General features: G+C 37.0%; 1 protein-coding gene and 1 long non-coding RNA gene across 2 annotated transcripts; both read right to left on the minus strand.

The window, feature by feature from the left end:
• Nucleotides 1-2,169: 2,169 nt before the first annotated feature.
• LOC145071990 (uncharacterized) lies at nucleotides 2,170-2,827 on the minus strand. Its single transcript, XR_013690892.1, has 3 exons — nucleotides 2,772-2,827; nucleotides 2,627-2,710; nucleotides 2,170-2,547 (listed from the first exon to the last, which is right to left on the minus strand). It is a non-coding gene; the product is annotated as an uncharacterized LOC145071990 (long non-coding RNA).
• A 1,008-nt stretch (nucleotides 2,828-3,835) lies between these two features.
• Nucleotides 3,836-6,502, minus strand: LOC145063533 (uncharacterized). The gene is made up of 3 exons (XM_079011135.1): nucleotides 4,809-6,502; nucleotides 4,681-4,727; nucleotides 3,836-4,566 (listed from the first exon to the last, which is right to left on the minus strand). The coding sequence occupies exons 1-3, from the start codon at nucleotides 6,500-6,502 to the stop codon at nucleotides 3,836-3,838; spliced, it is 2,472 nt and encodes an 823-aa protein (XP_078867261.1).
• Between the last annotated feature and the right edge of the window lie 15,862 nt (nucleotides 6,503-22,364).

The raw sequence follows: 22,364 nt of genomic DNA on the forward strand, positions 1-22,364 counted from the left end.
TCAATCAAGTGAGTTCATACCCCTTAAATTACCTTTTAAATGTTCTATAAATTCTTTTATATGCTTTCAAGGGGGGGATACAAGTTAAATACATATAGTTATTGCTTCAATCACATGTGATTGCATTAATCACATGTGATTAATAACTAGGGAAACCAGTGATTTTATCACTGTTCAAGCTGTCTATCAAACTGTTTTACTTCAAAATGTTTTCCAAACCCATTTACCTTTCAAATTTATACTACAAATGTGATTTAAACAAATGTTCATTATACTTAAACTGTTTTAATCAAATCTATGCCTTCAAATTGTTTTATAGATTGACATCAAGTCGATCTTTCTTTAAAAATAATACTTATGTTTCAAATGTCTTATAAATACTTATTTATGCTTTTATATTATAAATTGCATGCCCATATATGTATAGATGTATAAATAATGTTTAAAGGGCTTAGGAAGGCCATCCACCCTATTTCCTTTTTCTCGATTTGGATGTGGTCTGGTGGGATTTCGGGTGACCATCCGAAGGTCGTTTCCATATTAATTACATATCAAATATACATATATAGACATAAAAGTACTTCCATATTCATACGTACTAGACGCACCATTAGTAAGTTACCATCGGGGTAACACAGAATCATACTATTACAACTGCTAGATCAATGAGTCACTTCATTCATGAGTCTATACATTACTATACTATGAGAACATATACAACTATACTAGAACGAGAAACATTACCCTTACATTAATACGTTGCAAAATGTGATCCACTGTATCGGAGCATGCCTTAAATGTCATGGCCCGAGTTGTAGCCAGAATTCTCTTGGAGGGAGAGCGTTGAGTTTGCGTATAGATTTATACTGGATTGACTATCCTACACCTTGCTGCTAGCTACAGCCGGACCTACAGGTCTGCGGGTGCCAAACGTCATTCCGTTATTACGACCGTTCTTTATGTCGTTGTTATCAGTCGATAGTATGGTGCAATTATCACATTATACCTTAATATAAATCCGGTTTAAGGTAGTAGTAGTAACTAGTACAACAGTAGTTCTTATTTTACAAAACTACAGTACTACAATGATTTACCCATTACATATTTTAGTGATAACCTCACTTAAGCATTAATGTACAAACTATATTTTTAACAAATGATAGTTATACTTGGGTAATTACACACTTTTACAACAGACGAGTTTACAAAACAGTTTAGCCTTGGTAGAAGGTTACTTTTATAGAAAATATAGGATTTTCTGAGAGATTCAAACTTTTACAAACACTTTCAAACATTTACTTACACTTTTACAAACTTATACATTGAGACAGGTTCAAACGTTTTTGACAACAAACACCGACATTAAAATCACCACAAGGAAAAAGGCCATTACCGGCGACAAAAGTGGCCGGTAAAAGACCCAAAAGTTGCCGGTACTGATAATAGCGGCGACGCGTCGCCGGTAATAAGTCGCCTCTACTGCCTCGTCGCTATTGATCAGTTTGTCGCCGCTAATGATAATAGTCGCCGCTATTAGTATGTCGCCGCTAATGAGAAGTGTCGCCGCTAATAATGTTGTCGCCGGGATTGACATTTGTCGCCGGTAAAAGGGTCGCCGGCAAAATAGTCGCCAGTAATGAGCTCTGTCGCCGGTAAAAGTGTCGCCGGTAATTTGTTTTCAATTTTTTTTTTAAATAATGATTTTCGTTGCCGGTGATAATATCGCAGGTAAAAGTGTTGCCGGTGATAATATCGCAGGTAAAAATGTCGCCGGTAATAACAATATTCGATTAAATATCAAAACCAATAGTGTCGACGCTAATTACAAAACAAACATCCTATTAAATATCAAACATAATAGTGTCAAACAAACATCCTATTACAAACAAACATCCAAAATACAATTAAATATCAAAAGTCATACTATCCGAGTAGCAAAACAACAAAATTTTTACAATCTACTAAGTAGCAAAACGAGACAACATATGCAAATAAAACCCATTCTTACATACCCTCATCGCCGTTCCCATCGTTTCCTTGATTATTTTGGGATTGAAAAAACGAATAAAGCTCATCCCTACATGCCGGGTCAGCGAGCATTGCACGAAGATTTTCCAACTACATAATTAATAACAATATATATAAACTTATAAGTTAGATCGTCAAACATAAACAAAAACTATCAAAATACATTGTTATTTTTAAAGTAAGATAGAAAACCAAAGTACATTGCTATATTTTGCACTTGGGACAAAAACCAAATTACCAAACTTTTTAGCAAATAACCACCACAAAACCAAAACTACCAAATCAACATGCATTTTACGATGCTAAAGTAGATTGCTATTTTACCTGTGATGGTTGTGATGGTGGTTGTGATGGTTGCGAAGGCTGTGGAATCGGCGGGAGACCAGAAGGTTTGCGGCCAATGCCTCTAATGTGGCCACGTCGCTCTCCTAATACTTTCTCGAACGTAGCTCTTTCTTGAGTTGGCGTAAACTCACTTTCACCTTGAGTTTGTTCTAGCAGCTCTTCAACTAACCGATTCTGTAACTCCCAAAAGTGAGTAACAATTAAGTATAAATAAACATTTAAATATATGATAAAATTGTAATTAAATACTTACATATTGTTGTTCCGATTCAGCAGTAACAAATACACCATTCTTATCGGTATGAGCTTTGCGAAATGTTTCCACTCTCTTAAGGTTCTGTTTAAGTTTAAAAATTAGATTATATTTTAAATAAATAATTACATGTATCGTACGGTACCTTCTTATAGCAAGTACTGCTATACGAGCTCGAACCCCCACGATTCACAATTGTTTGATTTTCACGGATTTTTGTGTTCCTTTCTGAAGCAATTTTGTGTTCGTCAGTTTCAAAATACTCAAATGTCTTCTCCCAGTTATCAATAAGCATACCATCCGGAGGATTTGCCAATGCTCTCGGGATATCTTCATACCCTCCGACCATCTTGAAATATTCTTTTGCGTCGGCTTTACGCTCTCGAAAACCTTTTAACAAGGCTGCTTGAAAACTCTCTGTCAATAAAGTAGCTTGTGCATCCTGGTACATTTAATTGAGATCAAACTTTGTCTACAATAAAAAAAAAAAAAAAAGTTAACCAAGTAAGAAACAATTATAGTTAAACCTATAAAATATATTTAAATAAATAATTACCGCTAAATGTTGTAATACAGTATCCTTTATATCAGGGGAAACTCTTTTCCAACTCCATTTGTCGAAAGGGACCATCTGCCACATTGTTTTCCCAACTTCTCGGGAAAACATGTCTCCCGCCTCTCCTACGGGATTAAATGTGATATCCCTATCAAATTGCATGGCTATTGGTTTCCCCTGGTTCTGCAAGATTGCTTTTTCAAGCTTTATATTTTTTGCTTTTCCTCGAGCTTTCCTTCGGGCACGTCCCTCAACTACAAATGTAATTAAAAATTATTAGAAACGACATTTAATTTATGATAATTGAACAAAAATAGTAAATAAAAATTCATGATAAGACTTACCGTCCTGCTTGTGCTGGCCAGGACCTCTACCACCTGGGAAAGGTGGGTCCTCAGCTCCGTCTCCCCCATGTCCACGACCCATGACAGCAGCCATGGTAAACATAAACAACAGCCACACTCTCATCATTTCCTGAAAAAATATAAGATATACGAATACAATTTTTATTATAGATACACATTACATAGAAATAAACATTTAAATAGAAATAAACATTTAGATAGGAATAAACATTTCCATTTAAACTAGAAATCCAAATACAGTTCATATTACAAACACATATTACAAATACATATTACATAAGAACTATTCTAATCAGAATCTTCCTCATATCCTTCAGTGTCTTCTTCGGTATCATAGTCAGAATCGGTGTCATCGTAATCAGTATCGCAATCAGAAACATCATTGACTCTACCAGTTGGTGGAGGAACTTCAGATGCACTTTCTACATCAACAATGACTCTAGGAATGTTTTGAAAGTACATGGTGAAATCGATAAAAAGTGGAGCATCGGATGAAGAGATATTTTGAAGTACATCGACATCGTCTACATTTTCGTGTGAGACATTGTCAACATTTTGAACAAGGTCATCGTTCGATGGTAGATCCCAAATACTTTGATGATTAACATGATCGACAACACACCGATGGTTATTGTTTGGCTCTCTGATGTAGAACACTTGTTTGGCTTGTGACGCATATATGAGTTGATCATCTTTGTATGCTTCGCGTCGTGTGTCGATACTGGTGAAACTATCACTAGAAATAACTCCTGTTCGAGTATCAAACCACTTGCAACGAAATAGTACAGTTGAATAATCATGTGTATACCTCAACTCTATAATCTCTTCTAACTGGCCATAATACTTCTCGCCTTTCTTACCCACCGCTAAAACCCCAAAGTTTTGTGTTGTACGTTGTGTGTCACGACTAAGTACCATAAACCTAACACCATTGACTATGCATGCGGTGTAAGAATAGGCATTCATTTGCGGGCCCATTGCAAGAACCGACAACTCTTCGTGGAATTCTGGAGATTTTTCTATTTTCATTTGATGAACCTAACAATTATAAATTAATATGTATTATGTATTCATTAGATCAATGAAAAAAATTCGTTTATTAATTTATATTACCTTTTCACGAAACCAATTACGAAATTCTCTCTTTTCATCACTTTGGGGATGCTCAGATTTGAATTTCCTATGTTGATGACCAAAAGATATAGATTTAAAAAGATAAAATAAAAAATTAAGAATGAAAGTTAGAGATAAGATTAATTACTTGATATACTGTCTGACTTCTTCACAGCTATTCAATACAAACCATTCCATGTTATGCATTTCCGTTAAATTAAGAGTTTTGATTTGAGTTGTGCTGGTCGGTCGACATTTAGACTCAAACATCCAAAACTTGGTTTTTTCAATGACAACATCTACATTTCTTTCCGGACGATTCTTTACATCTCGAAGGTACATTGAACAAAATGATAAAGTTTCTTCAGCAACATAACCCTCAGCTATAGAACCTTCTGGCTGCGCCTTGTTTCTGACATAGTTTTTTAGTTTTTTCATATATCTCTCGAATGGAAACATCCATCTCATACAAACCGGGCCTCCAGCAATTGCTTCATCAGGTAAATGCAAAAGTAAATGAACCATAATGTCAAAAAACGTCGGAGGATAAATCAATTCTAACTTGCACAAGATTGCAATAATGTCTACTTTTGCTTTCCTCATATCCTCCACCTTCAATGTTCTAGAACAAAGTTGCTTGAAAAACGTACAAAGGTCTACAATAGGTGTATAAGTATCTTTGTCTAACAACCCTCTTACTCCAATCGGTATCAAACGTTGAATAAGAATGTGGTGGTCATGCGATTTCAACCCAATAATGTTAGTATTGATATCGTTCACTTTCTTACTAATGTTAGAACCAAACCCATCCGGCAGCTTAACCTCTTTTATAAATTGACAAAAGAGTTGTCGACTAGATTTCGTGAAAGAGTATCTTGCCTGGGGTCTATGAAACTTGTCACCATTTTTTTGCAACCATTCATTTCTCCGAATGTTTAGAATTCTCAAGTCCTCTCGTGCATTTGATGTGTCTTTGCTTTTATCGTTCATTAGGAGAGTACCTAACAAACTCTCGTCCACATTTTTCTGGACATGCATGACATCTATGTTGTGTTTCAACTGTAGAGAAGACCAATACTCGAGTTCGAAGAAAATGCTTCGTTTCGACCAGTTCAACTCATAATCTTGCCGCTTTGGCTCCCCGCCTCCATGCTCAGGATGTTTACCCAGTTTACGAGTTAGTAGACGACCTAGTTGCTCTTGTATGTCATCATTATTAAAGTGTCTCGGAGCGGGTCTTGTCTCTTCCATCCCATTAAAGTCCAACCTCTTTCTTAATGGATCATTAGCATCTAGGAAACGACGATGACCGATATATACGACTTTGTTTGTTGCACGGTACGAAGGAGTGTCTTCATTGCAAGTAGCACATGCTCTATACCCTTGCCCACTCCAACCCGATAAACTACTACGAGCTGGCCAATCGTTTATTGTCCACAACAACATAGCTCTCATCGTGAAGAATGTGTTTGTCGCCGCATCTTTAATACGTACGCCTGAGTTCCACAAATGTTTAAGCTCTTCCACCAACGGTCTAAGGAAAACATCCATATCCTTACCTGGAGCTTTCGGTCCTGGAATCAACAAAGTCAACATGAATGATGACTCTTTCATACAAAGCCAGGGTGGCAGATTGTATGTGGTGAGTATGACCGGCCATGTGCTATGTGGATTACACATGTTTCCAAATGGATTGAAACCGTCAGCTGAAAGACCTAGGCGTACGTTACGGGGTTCACTCGAGAAGTCGGGGTATTTTTTATCAAAATCTTGCCAATGTTCCCCATCAACAGGATGAATCATCACACCATCTTCTGAACGTCTGGTACTATGCCAAATCATATTTTTGGCAGTGTGCCTCGAACAATATAAACGTCGTAGTCTAGGGGTCACAGGAAAGTACCGTAACACCTTATGAGGTACTTTCTTACCCTTGGTGTTTTTATCGATCTATCGGCTCTCTTTACAAACGGGACAAACTTGCAATGAATCATGTTCTTTCCAAAAGAGACAACAATCGTTTTTACACACATGTATCGACTCATACCCCAGGCCAATAGACTTTAGTTTCTTTTTGGCTAGATAATGTGAAAGGGGAACCTTGTTGCCTTTGGGAAATGCTAATTGCAAGAGCTCAAGGAGTTGATCAAATGAACTATCAGTCCATTTGTTGTTCACCTTGATATGCATTAACTTTGCTAGAAACTCAAGGGAAGAAAAGATGCAACCAGTATACAATTGAGTTTCCATTTCTTCCAACAACTGTGCAAAATCATCATCCACACCGCTACCCCTTGTATTCGAGGTTCCTTCATCGAGGTTGGTATCATTTTCTCTCGACTCCCACATCACATCGTCGATTAAATCGGCCATTTCGTTACTTGGCAAGACGACGGGAGGAATAAAAGATTCACCATGATAGATCCAAATTTTGTACGCCTTACTGAAACCATTTATAAATATATGGCGTTCAACTACAGTCGGGTACCTGAAGTAACGGTTATCACATTTTTCACACGCACATCTGATTTTACCATTACTATCAAGGTGCAACTTCGACTTCTTAATAAAAGCTTTGAGTCCTGTTTGGAACTCGGGATGGTTTCGATATGGATTAGTAGTCCAGCTTTTATCAATAGACATGTTGTTGCTGAAACATAATTTTGGGTTTAGAGTTTAGTATACAGAATTAGCATTGTTTTTTTTCAATCCACATTTTTTTTACATCTAAAATAATACAAAAATTAAGTAATAAAGAAATGAAAAAAATAAATTAAAAATATTTATTTATGAATTTTTTTAATTAATTTTAATTAAAATTACTTATAAGTTAGCTTGGGTAAAAAGTAGAAGCTTTCTAGTTTTTGTATATAAGTTTTTAAACAATTTTATAGTTTTTTTTTGTGTTTTTTTTTTTCAATTTATAAAAATAATGTATTTTTATTTTTTTTTCAATTATAGCATCCTACTTATAAGAAAACCACATACTTTTACATACGTATTATGTTGTTGTGTTGTTTTTTTTACCGTCGAGATTAAAATGTATATAAGTTTTTTAAAGAATTTTATAATTTTTTTTGTGTTTTTTTTCAAATTATAAGTTAACTATATAACTTATTGGTTAATTAATTTGGAGTTAGCTTGGGTAAAAACTAGAAGCTTTCTAGTTTTTGTATATAAGTTTTTAAACAATTTTATAGTTTTTTTTTGTGTTTTTTTTTTCAATTTATAAAAATAATGTATTTTTATTTTTTTTTTCATTTATAGCATCCTACTTATAAGAAAACCACATACTTTTACATACGTATTATGTTGTTGTGTTGTTTTTTTTACCGTCGAGATTAAAATGTATATAAGTTTTTAAAGAATTTTATAATTTTTTTTGTGTTTCTTTTTTCCAATTATAAGTTAACTATATAACTTATTGGTTAATTAATTTGGAGTTAGCTTGGGTAAAAACTAGAAGCTTTCTAGTTTTTGTATATAAGTTTTTAAACAATTTTATAGTTTTTTTTTGTGTTTTTTTTTTCAATTTATAAAAATAATGTATTTTTATTTTTTTTTCATTTATAGCATCCTACTTATAAGAAAACCACATACTTTTACATACGTATTATGTTGTTGTGTTGTTTTTTTTACCGTCGAGATTAAAATGTATATAAGTTTTTAAAGAATTTTATAATTTCTTTTGTGTTTTTTTTTCCAATTATAAGTTAACTATATAACTTATTGGTTAATTAATTTGGAGTTAGCTTGGGTAAAAACTAGAAGCTTTCTAGTTTTTGTATATAAGTTTTTAAACAATTTTATAGTTTTTTTTTGTGTTTTTTTTTCAATTTATAAAAATAATGTATTTTTTTTTTTTTTTCAATTATAGCATCCTACTTATAAGAAAACCACATACTTTTACATAATACATAAGAAGGTGAAATTCACATACTTTTACATACATATACCACATATACACCAAATACAAATACACACAAAATAACATCCTATTTAAACCAAATACACATAATTTCACATATATACATAATAACATCCTATTTATACCAAATACAAAAGTTTCACAATCATATATCACATTTACAACCAACATACATACATTCACATACACACAATAACATTCTACTTATAACAAATACATATAATTTCTACTAATATACCACATATACATCAAACACACATACATTGGAATATATATACCAAATTCACATATATTCAAACAAATACAAAATATACAATCCAATTTTCACATATGACAATTATCACATAATTTCACATATAAATACAACTTGAAGCTATACAACTAATTGCAATTAAATAACCACAAACAAAAAATTGAATAACTTGCTTCTAATCCAAAACAATACCACCAAAAACAAGAAATTCATACAAAATAAAAATGAAATCATCAAAAAAAAACTTACCTTTCTTCAAGAAATGGAGCTACCTAGAAATTGATCCCAAAGCTTTAACCACTTGCTTGGAACAATGCTTCTAATCCAAAACAACACCACCAAAAACAAAGAATATGAGCAATTTATTATCATTCAATCACTACATAAAGCTACAAATCGAAATTCATACAACATAAAAATGAAATCATCAAAATAAAACTTACCTTTCTTCAACAATGGAGGTAGAAATTGATCCCAAAGCTTTAACCACACTTAGAGACACTTGCTTGGAACAATGAGGGGAGAAATTTGCTTGAAAGAAGGAGATTGAAGAAGAAATCGACGATACTGTGAAGGAAATTGGAAGCAAACAGAAAGGAATATGAAGAAGGGAGAAATCTGCGTGCGTTTTTTTTTTATCTGCGATGACCAATAGCGGCGACACCTTTAGCGGTGACGCTAGGGTCAATACCGGCGACAATTAGTAATAGCGGCGACAAACTGGAGGGAAGGGTACCGCGTCATTTTTATTAGACTATTAGCGGCGACTTTTTAGGAGTTTTAGCGGCGACATCTGTGTCGCCGGTATTAGGTTAGACCGGATAACGCACCCCACCCGTTGGATTGTATATCTCATCGAACGGTTCAGATGCAATAGAGGGGGAAAGTGCGGATTCGGGTGACAACCCTTTAGCGGCGACACTATTAGCGGCGACAAGGGGCTTTACCGGCGACTCTAGGTTGAGTCGCCGGTAAAGCCCCTTGTCGCCGCTAATAGTGTCGCCGCTAAAGGTTATATTTCTTGTAGTGAATACTTATGAACTCACCAGCTTAATGCTGATAAACTCTTTCAAAATAACTTGTATTCTCAGGTCATCAGTAGACAGGTACCGATGCCAGCTTTTGAGATGATGGAGCGCACTCAAGACTCATCATATTATTATTTTGATTTACGTTATATTTTTGGTGTCTAAAACTGTACAGAACACGCTTGTATTAAAATTATATATTTAATGCAATGGATGATGTTGTTTGCTTATTTACATTTACTGTGTTGTGATTACTTTACATGACGTCCTCCACCCCAGAACGTTTCCGCCGTTCTTGGTTTTGGGGTGTGACATTTGGTATATTCAAATCTTTGGAATGTCATTTCGTTATGGTGTCAAGCACCCAAGAACGAAACTCAGATTCGGGTTCCGGCTCAGGAGCTGAGTCTGAACCAGTCGATGCGCGATTAAGAAGCTCATCTCCTCGGAGATTACTTGCAAAATTATGGGAATGGATATTAGTGGTCTTTCGTTCAGTAAGGGAAAGGACTTTCAGAGCCCTCGATAGTCATCTCGGGGCCTTTCGGGCTCGAATTGTTGCAGGGGGAGTTAGGGGTTCATTTGGAACCCAAGGTCGGTGGACCCTTAGAATCCTTCGGGAAGGAAGATCATATAGTTGGTCCCTATCATCAAGATCAAGATTTCGTTAGATGTTCGCGGGGATGTCATCTTTTGCCACTTCAAGTAGATATTGGGAATTTGTACCGCTTCAAATTTTTAAGTGAGTTTGGACAAGTCAGATATTAGGTCGGTTTTTGCTACTTCCTAGGTTATCAAGGATTGTCATATGCCAATCTGCTTGTCGGGATTACATGATGAACCTACAGAGGGATGTATCTTGCGGAGTGGATTCCACGTGTACCGTTCCCATCCCAGATATTTTTCGGGATCGGTGATGGAGTATTATTCATAGAATATTGGGTCGGGATTAGAGCGATAGTTCTCCAGTGAAGTCAGCATTCAGAGGTTCTATCATTGTTCAGTTGTGGTCGACAGTTGTCTATGGATGAACTTTGGAGCTCAAGGCACTACCGTTTCTAGGACAGAACTGGTAACATGAAGAGGGTAGTGTCAGTTGCGGGTGTTAGATGTATAAGTGGTTGGTCATTGAATGTTCAATAGAATGGTATTTTCGTATAGGAGATGGATTAAGGTGTCAGACTGGACCAGATTTCAAGAGTACTCTTCAAGATTTCTGAGGATGGGCGATCTTAAGGTTAAAATGGTGATTAATCGCTAGCATTGGGAAGCAAATGTTGTCACCAGTGGGATACTAGAAGGCGAGAAGGATTGGGAATCATTCAATTCTCGCGTACAGTGAAGACTTGGTCGAATCTAAGTGGGCGATAGACTCTTTGTAAGGTTCTCCAGATGTGAGTCTGTTGTGCCAGGTGCAATCTATTGGGTACCTTGTCAACCAGAAGGGTATTCTGATCGATCCGACCAAGATAGAGGTTGTGATGCAGTAGCAGATTCCGAGGTCTCCAACTGAGATTCGGAGTTTCCTGGGTCTAGCAGGTTATTACCAGAGATTTATACAAGACTTCTCCGAGATTGCGGTTCCTTTGACCCGACTGACCAAGAAATCGGTGGCGTTTTGCTGGGGGCCTGAGCAGTAGGCAGCCTTCAAGACTCTTAAACAACGGTTGTGCGAGGCACCGGTTCTCACCCTGCCAGAGGGTATAAATGATTTCGTGCTTTGCTGTGACGCTTTGATCACGGGCATGGGTGTGGTACTGATATAGTGGGGTCACGTGATAGCAGGTTCCGGGAACCAGGTTAGAGTTCCGGTTAGGACTCAAGTTCAGTGGTGTGTTAGGTCGAGTGCGTGTTCGACCCGGTTTGGAAAGTGTCATAAGACTACAAGGGTAGTCGTAGCATTCACTAGTAGTCAGATAGTATGGAAAGTGTTTTAAGACTACGGGGTGGCCGTAGCACTCACTAGTGGTCAGTTAGCATGGGAAGTGTTATAATACTACAGGGGTAGCTGTAGCATTCACTAGTGGTCAGTTAGCATGGGAAGTGTTGTAAGACTGTGGGGTTAGCCTTAGCATTCACTAACAGTCGAATAGTGATAGAGTGTCGTGAGACTGCGGGTGTAACCGTAGCATTCACTAGGTTAGTAGATAGCATGAGTGCGTTGTTAGGACGTGGAAGGAACAGTAGTACCCACCAGTTCGGGTGCAGCAGTGAGGATATGGAAATCCACAGATTGGATTTTGGATTTACCCAAATGGATTAGATCTGGTTAGGCTAATGATAAGACTGTAGGTGCGTCACTACAGTTATGAGATCAGGGAAGCAACAAAATACTTAAGGACGTGTGAGATAAGGCTACCATTGGTTAGGTAGCAATCACTTTTAGTCTTGGATTTGATGATGTCAGGATTCGACGCATGGAACCGATTGGTTAGATCAGAAGGTTGTTAGAGCCACAGGGGCATGATAACTAGTGGCAACTAGTCTAAAGAAGGATTTAATTCAGAAGTTGTGTGAGGCAACTAAGTGGGAGTCCTTTGGCTCCGCAGTCGGGCTGAAACACGGTACTTCAGATGATTTCTGAGCGAATTGAGACCATGCAGGTCTCGGTAGATTTTTGAGAGCAGCCCAGTGGCAATATACTGCTTCAGGCAGATCAGTGTTCGGGAATTTTCAACGTTTGGTTAGTATTAGTATTAGTGTTTGGGGTTGCAAATACGGACGTAATAGCTAGTTGATTGGGAATTGACAAGTCACTCACATTAGGATTAGCTGAGCCTTGGCCAAGTATTACTGATCTGCAAGGATAATTAGGCATGTGATCCTGTTTTGTAGTAGGAACCTCGAGCTATTAAAAGATGAGTAGTCAGTTGAAGGATAAACAAACTAGTTTCAACGAAAATGATTTAGTTTGACTGATCTGTCAGGGATTCAGACCATCTCGAAACAACAGATTTCAGACAGAGTACATGTGGTCTTGTCGCGAGGAATTTGTTCACCTCCAGATTATAGGGCTTATGTAGATTGGTCACGACTACCCTGGGAAGGATAGCGTGTGCCCGGGATGGTGACCATGCTACTAGAGTGGTAGGGCGTGTAAGGAATGGTAAGGAATGATTTCGACGACGAAATCTAATTTAAGTGGGGGAGAGTTGTAACACCCCGTTTATTTAATAAATAAATACACAAAATTAATGAATGAATCGTAGCCCTAAAATTAATAATTATATATCAAGGTGTTGGTTTTGGGAAGCCAAATGCCTTAAGTTGGATATTTTGGGGGTTAAAGTATCAGTTCGAGATTTATTTTGTAAAGATTTTAGAAGACGGAGGGATATTTGGTAAGTACTAGACCTAATATGAAAGGATTTATAAAAGCGGGGGCTAAAGAGTAAATTATGGACCTTATTTGACAATAATTGTAGAGGGAGGGGCTACCTAGTAAATTATGAAACTTAATTTCAAAGGGATTTTCGAGGTCAGGGTTTAAATGGTAATTATGGGGATTTATTTCGAAATAATTTACGAGGGAGGGGATGAACTTGTTATTATGGAAACATGTTTGGGGGATCGGAATATATAAACCCGTCACCCTCGGTTCTAAACCCTAACCCTAATTGGTGAAGATAGCCGCCACCTTCTCCACTATCATCCCCAGCCGGCCACCACCCAACTCCTTCTTGCTTCTTCGATCACCGAAGCCATTGCCGCAAACCGTTGATGCCAGTGACGTACCTCCCTTCGCCGACGACGACAAGGTCGCCGCCTCCTACCTCGCCATTAAGCGCCATTTGCGACCTGATTGTCGGCGTCGTTGGCAAAACTAGGATAAAAACCAAGACCGAGAACCACTAGTCAGAGTCATGACCTCCTTTCCCTCCCCGTTCTTCTTCTGTTACATTGTCATAGGTCCGCCGTCGCCGCCTGTGCAATGTGTTGTTTCTCCGGTCACCATTTTTCACCCGAGAGGTGGTCGTGTCTCATGTGGGTTCAAGGGCGCTGTTGTTTCAGATTCATGTGGTGTGTTGCTTCTTGATGGGAAACTGAGAGAAACCACCGCTACCACCGTGAGGTGGTGTCTGTCATCGCCAAAACCTTCGTTGTCGGCCCTCCATATGCCACCAAGAGGGTGGCTAGGTCCTTTTGCAACCAAAGAATGTGTATGTGGTTGTATTTTCCATTGTTGGTGTGCGATGTGTGTGTTTGGGATGTTTGTGTTGTCAGAAAGCAAGTGCACCACCATGGCAGGCAACCATGGTGGTTTCCACCGGTTCTAGCTTTTCTGCCGTCGTGTGCCACTACCAGCCACCACTAGAGTGGTTGTGTATCTGTGTGTTCTTATGTTATTGTGTTTGTGTTTATGAGATTCGAGTTGTAAAATGTATTAGCAAAAGAATAATGAAGGAAACTCAAAACCACCACCGTGAGGTGGTGGCTGCCGCCTCCTACCGCCACCGGTCGCCGTGTTGGGTGCTGGTGTGCTTTGCATTGTTGTGTTGATTCGGTTGGGATGCTTGAAAACCTAATGGGCCCAATGAAGCCCTAATGGGCTTAGTGAAACTTTAATGGGCCTAGTGGAATCAAAATGGGCCTAATGAACCCTAATTGGTTAAAGGACCTAGTTATTGGGCATATTGCGCTAATATGGGTTGGAAACCCTAATTAGGGTTTGGAAAACCTAAATGCCATGAAACCCTAATTTGGGACTTATCGGGACCGCATAAGAATTATTTAATGAACTTAAAATATTAATTAATAACCAGTTGCAATTAACTAAGGCTAGGTGGGACTTAATGGATTAAGTCCTTAATGGGTTAGGTAGGGACACTTAACCCCAATCATCATTTCATGTGAAAACCCTAAATTCACTTGGGTTTATTGGTGGGCCTTTCTTTTGGGCCTTGATGATTGGATTATTAATGGGCCATCCAAGAACAATTATATGGACTAGAATATGTTGATGGGCTTAGGGTAAAGCCCATATGAGGGTTTGGGCCCAATTTGGAAAATTAGGCCATAGATGGTCCATAGTTTGGGCCATTATGATTATGTGATATTAGGTAATTAGAATGTTAAATGTTAGATGGGACTAAATGGTTGGGCCTTATGGTAAGATATTGTAAAGGTTTGGGCCCAATTTCGGCTTTTTAGATTGGGGCTTGGGCTTTAATAAAGCTAAGTTAGAGGTAAAGTAGTATTTACCCCCAAGTATGTATTTATGGTTATGTGTTGGAACACAATTAATAATTAGGTGATGTTTTGATATTGAGAGTTCGAGAATCTATCATCCAGCAGTTGGGGATTATGTCTACGGGACTTCAGTAGTGTGAGGTGAGTTACCTTCAGTTGAAGTGGGTCTAAAGCACCAGGGTCGACCCGCTAGTAGTTGATTACAGTTGAGATGATTGTCTTTGTGATAATTATCTGGTTTTCTATTATTTTATGTGTTCTATGTGCCTGTATGATATCTTCTATGTGATAGTGGTAGTAGGAGGGGAATAGGCCCCTGATTCGGTTGTTAGGACCGAAGGGTAGGTCGGACACCCAAATATGTGTGACATGTTTATGATATGTTATTATGTAATAGTAGTAGGGGTGAAATGGTCCCCGTGACAGGGTGAGATAGACCAGAGGATAGGCAGGCACCCCAGAATGGCCTGACACAAGTAGGTCAGCACTCTAGAATGGCTTGACATGGGTAGGTCAGCACCCCATAATGGCTTGACATGGGTAGGTCGGGCATCCCAGAATTTACCCGAAGTATGTGTGCGAGGTGATTGTATGGTATGTGGTATGATGGGGGAATTCACTAAGCTTCGTGCTTACACTTTTCAGATTTGGTTTCAGGTACTTCATTTTCAAAGGAAAGGAGTCGGCTTGATCGCATCGCATCACACTATGCTTTTTCCGCACATGAGATCTTTGGGATTACACTATGATATTATTTATGATAACATGTTTGATTATTTCGACTTTGGTTTTGACATGACATGATATGATGGATGTTTCTATATAATAACTTATTTAAAATTGAAATTTTTGGCCTTAAATTTTGGGATGTTACAGTACTGTAGTTTCATTATTTAAAATAAAACCATTTGAAGTAGTGTTAATCCTGTAAACAAATGTTTTAGTTGATACTATTGTGATTTCAATATAACCATGCTTGATATGACTAGTGGCCTCTACGATATTCTTCAGGCGTCGGAACGTTATGAAATTTGTCACCCGAGGTCTGCCGGCCTAGCTGTTGCAAACAGCTCAAGTGCGGGATTGTCAGTCCCATATAGATCTATTTGTACTTGTTTCCTGTATAGTGTTCTTTGAGTATGAAAAATAGTGTAGTATCTGCCAAACTATACCTATTATAGTTTAAATGTATGTTCTTGTAATGTTTATTGAACTTAGCAAAATATTGTAGTGGTTCGTAAACTATACCAACTATAGTTTTGAATGTATACCCTATAATGAACTGAAACATTTCCAATATAATGGTGTGTATAAAGCGGGAGTAAGGGATTTATGAAAATTACACTTTTGTTTGACATGCTACAAAAGAGTCAAAAAATATATTTTGGTAATGTAGTGATAAATCATGTTGGAACAATTGCAAATGTTGTGAAATGGTTTGAAATCATTTGAATGTTAACACAAGAGTCTTTGTATTAAACTTGTATTCCCCCCAAAAACATTGAAAATAGTGAAAACGTACGGGTATTAACTCAACTCTAGTGTGTGTGTTCGAGTCTGGGTAGCGGAATTGTAGAGATGATCCTCGGGCTAGCGTACGTGGAAAGAACGATATCCTAATGTTATATAAATATGTAATCATATTTAAATTAGCGAAATAATTAATTAAAGTGTTAGACAACACTTATTTTATGTAAGGAATCATTATCGATAATTATTTGGAGTGTTGATGAGGGTTTCAGTCTAGGCTTCACTAAAAGCTTGATTTAGGTCATAAAACCTCAACCAAGAACTAGGTTCTCGGTCTTATAGTGCTTTTGGTCAGAAATGATTTCGGCCTAGTGGTTCTCGGTGTGAGTGAGTTCTCGGTCCAGGTGGTTTTCGGTCAGAAAGCACTTCGGCCTAGTGGTTCTCGGTGTGAGTGAGTTCTCGGTCTAGGTGGTTTTCGTTAAGCTTGAAGTTTTAAAGATTGTTCTTGGTGTTCTTAGTGTTTTTGGTGAAAATTATGAAGATTTGAAGGATTTTTCTAGAAGGTATGAAGGCTCTTGTATGATACTTGAGAGCAAAATGGGAGTGTTTTCGATTGAAAAGGTGAGAAAATGACTTGTTTTTTGGGGATGAATATATTATTGGATAAGGTGTCTAAGTCCATAACTATATTTGGTATGTATTTGACCCAATTTAGCATTGTACATTTGGGTTGCATGGCATCATAACAATTGGATAGACAAAATGAGAAAAAGGACACTTATGATTTGTTACTATATTATAAGCTCTAATGTATTAGTATGAAATCATATTATTAAATTAGTATTGATCGAGAATTAATTTTGTGATCAAAAGAGACTAATTAAATATATAAGGATTGATTTGGTAAATCATCCGTTCTTATATAGTGGGCTTATGATCCATGATTCATTAGATTGGGCTAAAACCCATAGTCATAGGGTGCTCCATGGATGCTCCATGGAGGTTAAAACCCAAGGATCATGGGGGAAATGAAAAGTCATGCACATTAGGGTTTACATGGTGTAACCCTACATGTGGCACACTATATAAAGATCCCCATGGTAAGAAAAATAGGCAGTAAGACTTAAGGGTGAGGGCTAGCCGAATTTTGTGCACAAGTGTTCTTCTCTCAAGTTATTCCAAGAGGTTTGGTGTTGTGTGAAGAATTTGAGGCAACACATTTAGGGTGATAGGCTCACAACGTATTAAGGAATCCAAGCAACAAGAGGGGTATGTCGTTCTACTAGTTTTATATTACATATACCCCAATCATATACTAGTTAGGATGAAATCTTGGATAATAAAATTTCCATGTATAATAGAGAAAACATAGATCCAAGTTTCTAAGGTTGCATGCACACCATATGAGTGTTAGGTTGCTCAAAACCCATAAGTGGTATTAAAGCCTAGGCTTGTTTTTATTATACTTGATGCAAATTTCTGAAAAAAAAGTCAAAATTTTGCTCACTATTGAGTGAACTCACCGAGTCCATGGGGGTACTCGACGATTCAAAGTGAAATCGCATCCTACTCGTCGAGTAGGTTCTTGCACTCGGCAAGTAGGAGGCTCTGTGAGCAGATTTATGAGTTTTGTTGTTGGAATTGGACTACGATCATTACCCCAAATTTTTTTTGGACTTATAAAATCTTTTTTTGATATGGCAATGATTATGCTAATCCATTTTCAAACGTTATTATCAAAGTTTCAAGTTTTATATATGTTTATATGGTTCTTGAAAATTGTTGACATGAATGTGTTAGGTTTTGAGCATTCTACCACTCCTAAGTGTACATGCAACCCTAAATACCTTGGATCTATGTTTTCTCTATTATAAATGCAAATAAGTGTTGGGATTTGAGCATTCTAACACTCCTAAGTGTACATGCAACCCTAAATACCTTGGATCTATGTTTTCTCTATTATACATGCAAATAAGAACTTCCAAGGTATTATCCTAATCTAGCATACAAAACAATAACTATAGCAAGATAGAATACATACCTCTTTGGTGTAGAAAGTCTTCATGAAGCTTGAGTGCCAAGTGCCCCAAGTGTGACACCTCAAATGGTTCACACAACACCAAATACACTTGGAATAACTTAAAGAGAATTCTACACTTCATGAAATCGGCTAGCCCTCTCTAGAATAATACTAGTGCCGATTTTGCCAAGAATAATATCTTTATATAGTGTTACAATTAGGGCAAACCCTAATTGTCATGACTTTCCATTTCCTTGGATCCATGGGTTCAAATACACCATGGAGCATCCATGGAGCATCATATGGGTTTTGGCCCAACTAGATAATCCATGGAGCATTAGCCCACTATACAAGTATGGATGATTTACACAATCAACCCATATATTTAATTAGTCTTCTTTTGATCACTTAATTAATCCTAGATTAATTCTCGATCAATACTAATTAAATAATCTTATTATTCTTATTATTAATATACTAGAACTTATAATATATTAATAATCATAAGTGTCTTATTTCTCTCTTTTAGTCTATCCAAGTGCTTGATGCCATGCAACCCAAATGGACCATGCCGAGTCGGGTCAAGTCTTACCAATTATAGTTATGGACTTAGACATTAATCCAACAGTCTCCCACTTGGATAAGTCTAAAACTATTATTGCGTATGACTTCAGGAACCAACTGGCAATCGTAGCTCTCAAAAGCTTCTGTTGAACTCTGACCTTGTAGATGAACTCTGACCTTTGTCAATGACTTGTCCATTAGATAAGGGATCATATATTCCTCCATTCTAGATATCATATGGACTGAGACATGGATTATAATCATTCTCTCTGTCCATTTGTTGTTTCCCGATTTGCGATTTATGACGACTGACTAATTGAACAAATCAAATCAGTCCTGGCCCGGCCGAGCACTTACATTTGTCATCATCAAATCATCGAGGGGCCCACAGATATCGCTTTTATCCCGAAGGTAAAAGGAACGGATAAACTTCGACTCATATGGCTTGTTCTACTACTTGTTGAATCATACACAAAGGCACGTTTTATAGCACCGAGTTACCAAATGCGTTTTCGTGCAATCAATGTACTATCAACTCATAGTAACAACTCATATCTCTAGGTTTGAAGAATATAAGATATTATCGTCTCATGATCACTCGTGATAAAATCCATGAAGTGATTCCAATGAGCGCGGGTTGAATCCAATACTTAGAACTTATGAGCACTCATTAGTGTTGTAGCCCTTTGTCCAACACCTTAGACCTCTACAAGCCAACCCATGACAGTCTTAATTCATATCTACTTCCAACATATGACCGACTGTGGATGGTTTGAATAACTTAGTCATTCCAGAAGAATAACCCAGTTTATTCGGGAAGTCAAAACATGCAAAATGAAACACAATAATAATTGAATCCAATATGGTATCAACCCTTTAAACATAAATAAAACACCTTTTATTTATCACCATATGATTACACATTATTCATTGTATACTGTTTCAGCTATCAACTTTATTCTTGAATTTAAAACAATAGTTGTCCCATGCTCCAAGCATGTACACTATGTTTTCTAAACACTAGTCATGCCACACACCAAGTATGCATACTATGTTTGTCTATGATCTTTACTTTGTGAACTAGATCAATTGAACATAACTTCAATGATCCTCTTTTCACACTCCCAAATCCTTACTGCAAATGCAAGAATTCGAAATTCATGCCATTTACTGAAATCTGTTAGATTCTAAACTTATATGCATTGATCCTCTTGTAACGATTATGCACAAACTCACAAAGACTTGGCAACAATCATTACAGAGTATTCCAAAGGAGATCAACTCCTTGTAAATATCCTTCTGACTATCACTTCTGAACAAGAGTTGCCTCCTTACAGACTATGTCAATATGGTCCTTCCAGAATTATCACTATACTTCCTAACTGTCCTTGAGCAACCAATCTTTGGAAAACCTTAGATTGTTCTCGACAATTGTTTAATCCTTTTAGTCATATCCAGTTCTAAACCTTTTCCCTTCTTAATGCCCCAGGCATTTGGAAAATTTTAGAAAGGATGAATATAGCACATGTAATCGATCCTATATCCGAAGCATATGGGACACGATTCATGATGTCTCACATAAAGACTAAACCAGTCTTTTGCTATAACATTTCCATTTCTATTTGCCAAGTTCTCATATTTCAGATTATGAAAATGGATGCCGTAATCATAATCGAATTTTAGAACGCAAATAATGGACCCGTATACAGAATTTCCTTATGTTGAGCCATTCCAACATGAAATTCATATATATCCTTGACTAAATGATTAAAACCTCACGATCTAAGCTTATAGATTTGAGATGAAGTATAATTTGCTCTCCCTTAATTATAGCAAAACAACCTTTTCCCAATTGAAACCTTTTGTTTTCTATAATTAACATTGCTAGCTTGAAATACTTATCATAATTATCATGCTCCCACTAACATGATGATTATTAGCATAACACTTATGCTCCCACTAGCTTTGACATGTTCTCAGAAATCAGCTGGACTTCTAGAAATCAATACTTCATTGACTTTCTTACCAAAGTTCAGATTTCTAATGCTAGATTGTTTTGATAAAACTTTATCAAAATCATACACTTTCCCTTAGATAGCGCACTTGTGTATCTAAACAATTATGAAGAGGGATGCCGTAATCATAATGTTTAGACCTTTTTGCCACTTCTCACAAGTCCAGGTTAGTGTGCCGGTAAACCACACACGCTCCACTAACGACTTTGAGAATGCAAATATCACAATTGCTATCTAGCTAAAATCTACTTAGTGAAAGTGCTTCCTCACCATCATTTTCATGAATCGGAGAGAAACCTTATGACACTTAGATTTATATGGTGTATGAGTTCCTACCCATATGAATTTGTCAAAACCGTAATCACAAGACAAAGATTATGACAAATCCAAAACCATATGGATTGAACTCAATCTTAACTTCTTGCCACCTGGCAGCTCAAGGGCTTGCCATTGCTTCCTAGTAGTTGTGCAACACATTGAGAACTCTAAGAACTCATGCAAAGCCAACTTTAACTGGAATGGGCACAGAATATGTCAACACGATAGGTTATAAACCTCAAGTCGTGTGCTAGTGAAGAACTTCAGGTTTTATTCTTGATTAGTTCTTGACACATTCAAGACCTTTAAGACTCCCACTGTCCTCTTGATCTATAAGACTCCCTTGTCAAACATCCAAGAGATAGTGCGGATTCTAATCAAGACAAACACTTCACACAATTGGCCTAAGTTGGTCTTTGTTTTATCCAAAACATCACAACTTACCAATTTCAAATGTACAAGAGTAGAAAACCTTTACTCTTACATTTGACAAGTGTTTTAAACCTTCTTTTGAGACATTTCACTCAAGTTACAATCTTGGAGTATGACTCTAAGACTTGTATTGGAACGAAGTATGACTCATCTTCTTGATTTAACCATTTCAACAATTCAAGTTCCTTTTCTTAGTCATAAAAATGCACTAAGATTTTCCTTAGAGAACTAATTTTGATATGGTTTCTTAATCATTAAGATGATCACAAAACTGATACTAAAGTACTCTCCCATCTTTTCAGATTTGAGAAACTTTTATCCTTCTGCCTAATTTGATTCTTCTTATTCGCTCTGCCATACATTGAAACCTTTTCCAGTGTCTCAGAGTTACACTTAAGCTTGTAAGTATAATCCTATTTACTGAACTTAAGTAAATCATGACGAATAGTCTTATCAATCTTTTGTGGTGGACTTAATCAGTGCACA

The sequence above is a fragment of the Lactuca serriola genome, chromosome 1 (genome assembly GCF_051521515.1).
Source record: "Lactuca serriola cultivar US96UC23 chromosome 1, Lser_US96UC23_V15, whole genome shotgun sequence".
In the NCBI taxonomy this organism is placed as follows: domain Eukaryota; kingdom Viridiplantae; phylum Streptophyta; class Magnoliopsida; order Asterales; family Asteraceae; genus Lactuca; species Lactuca serriola.

Bases quoted from the DNA above. Each gene is read 5' to 3' on its own strand.
- LOC145063533 (XM_079011135.1), bottom strand. From the start codon at position 6,502: ATGATTTGGCATAGTACCAGACGTTCAGAAGATGGTGTGATGATTCAT. The intron at 4,728-4,808 runs GTAATTAATCTT...TCATCAACATAG, and splicing joins GAAGTCAGACAGTATATCAA to GAAATTCAAATCTGAGCATC. The intron at 4,567-4,680 runs GTAATTGGTTTC...AAATGAAAATAG, and splicing joins TGATGAAAAGAGAGAATTTC to AAAAATCTCCAGAATTCCAC.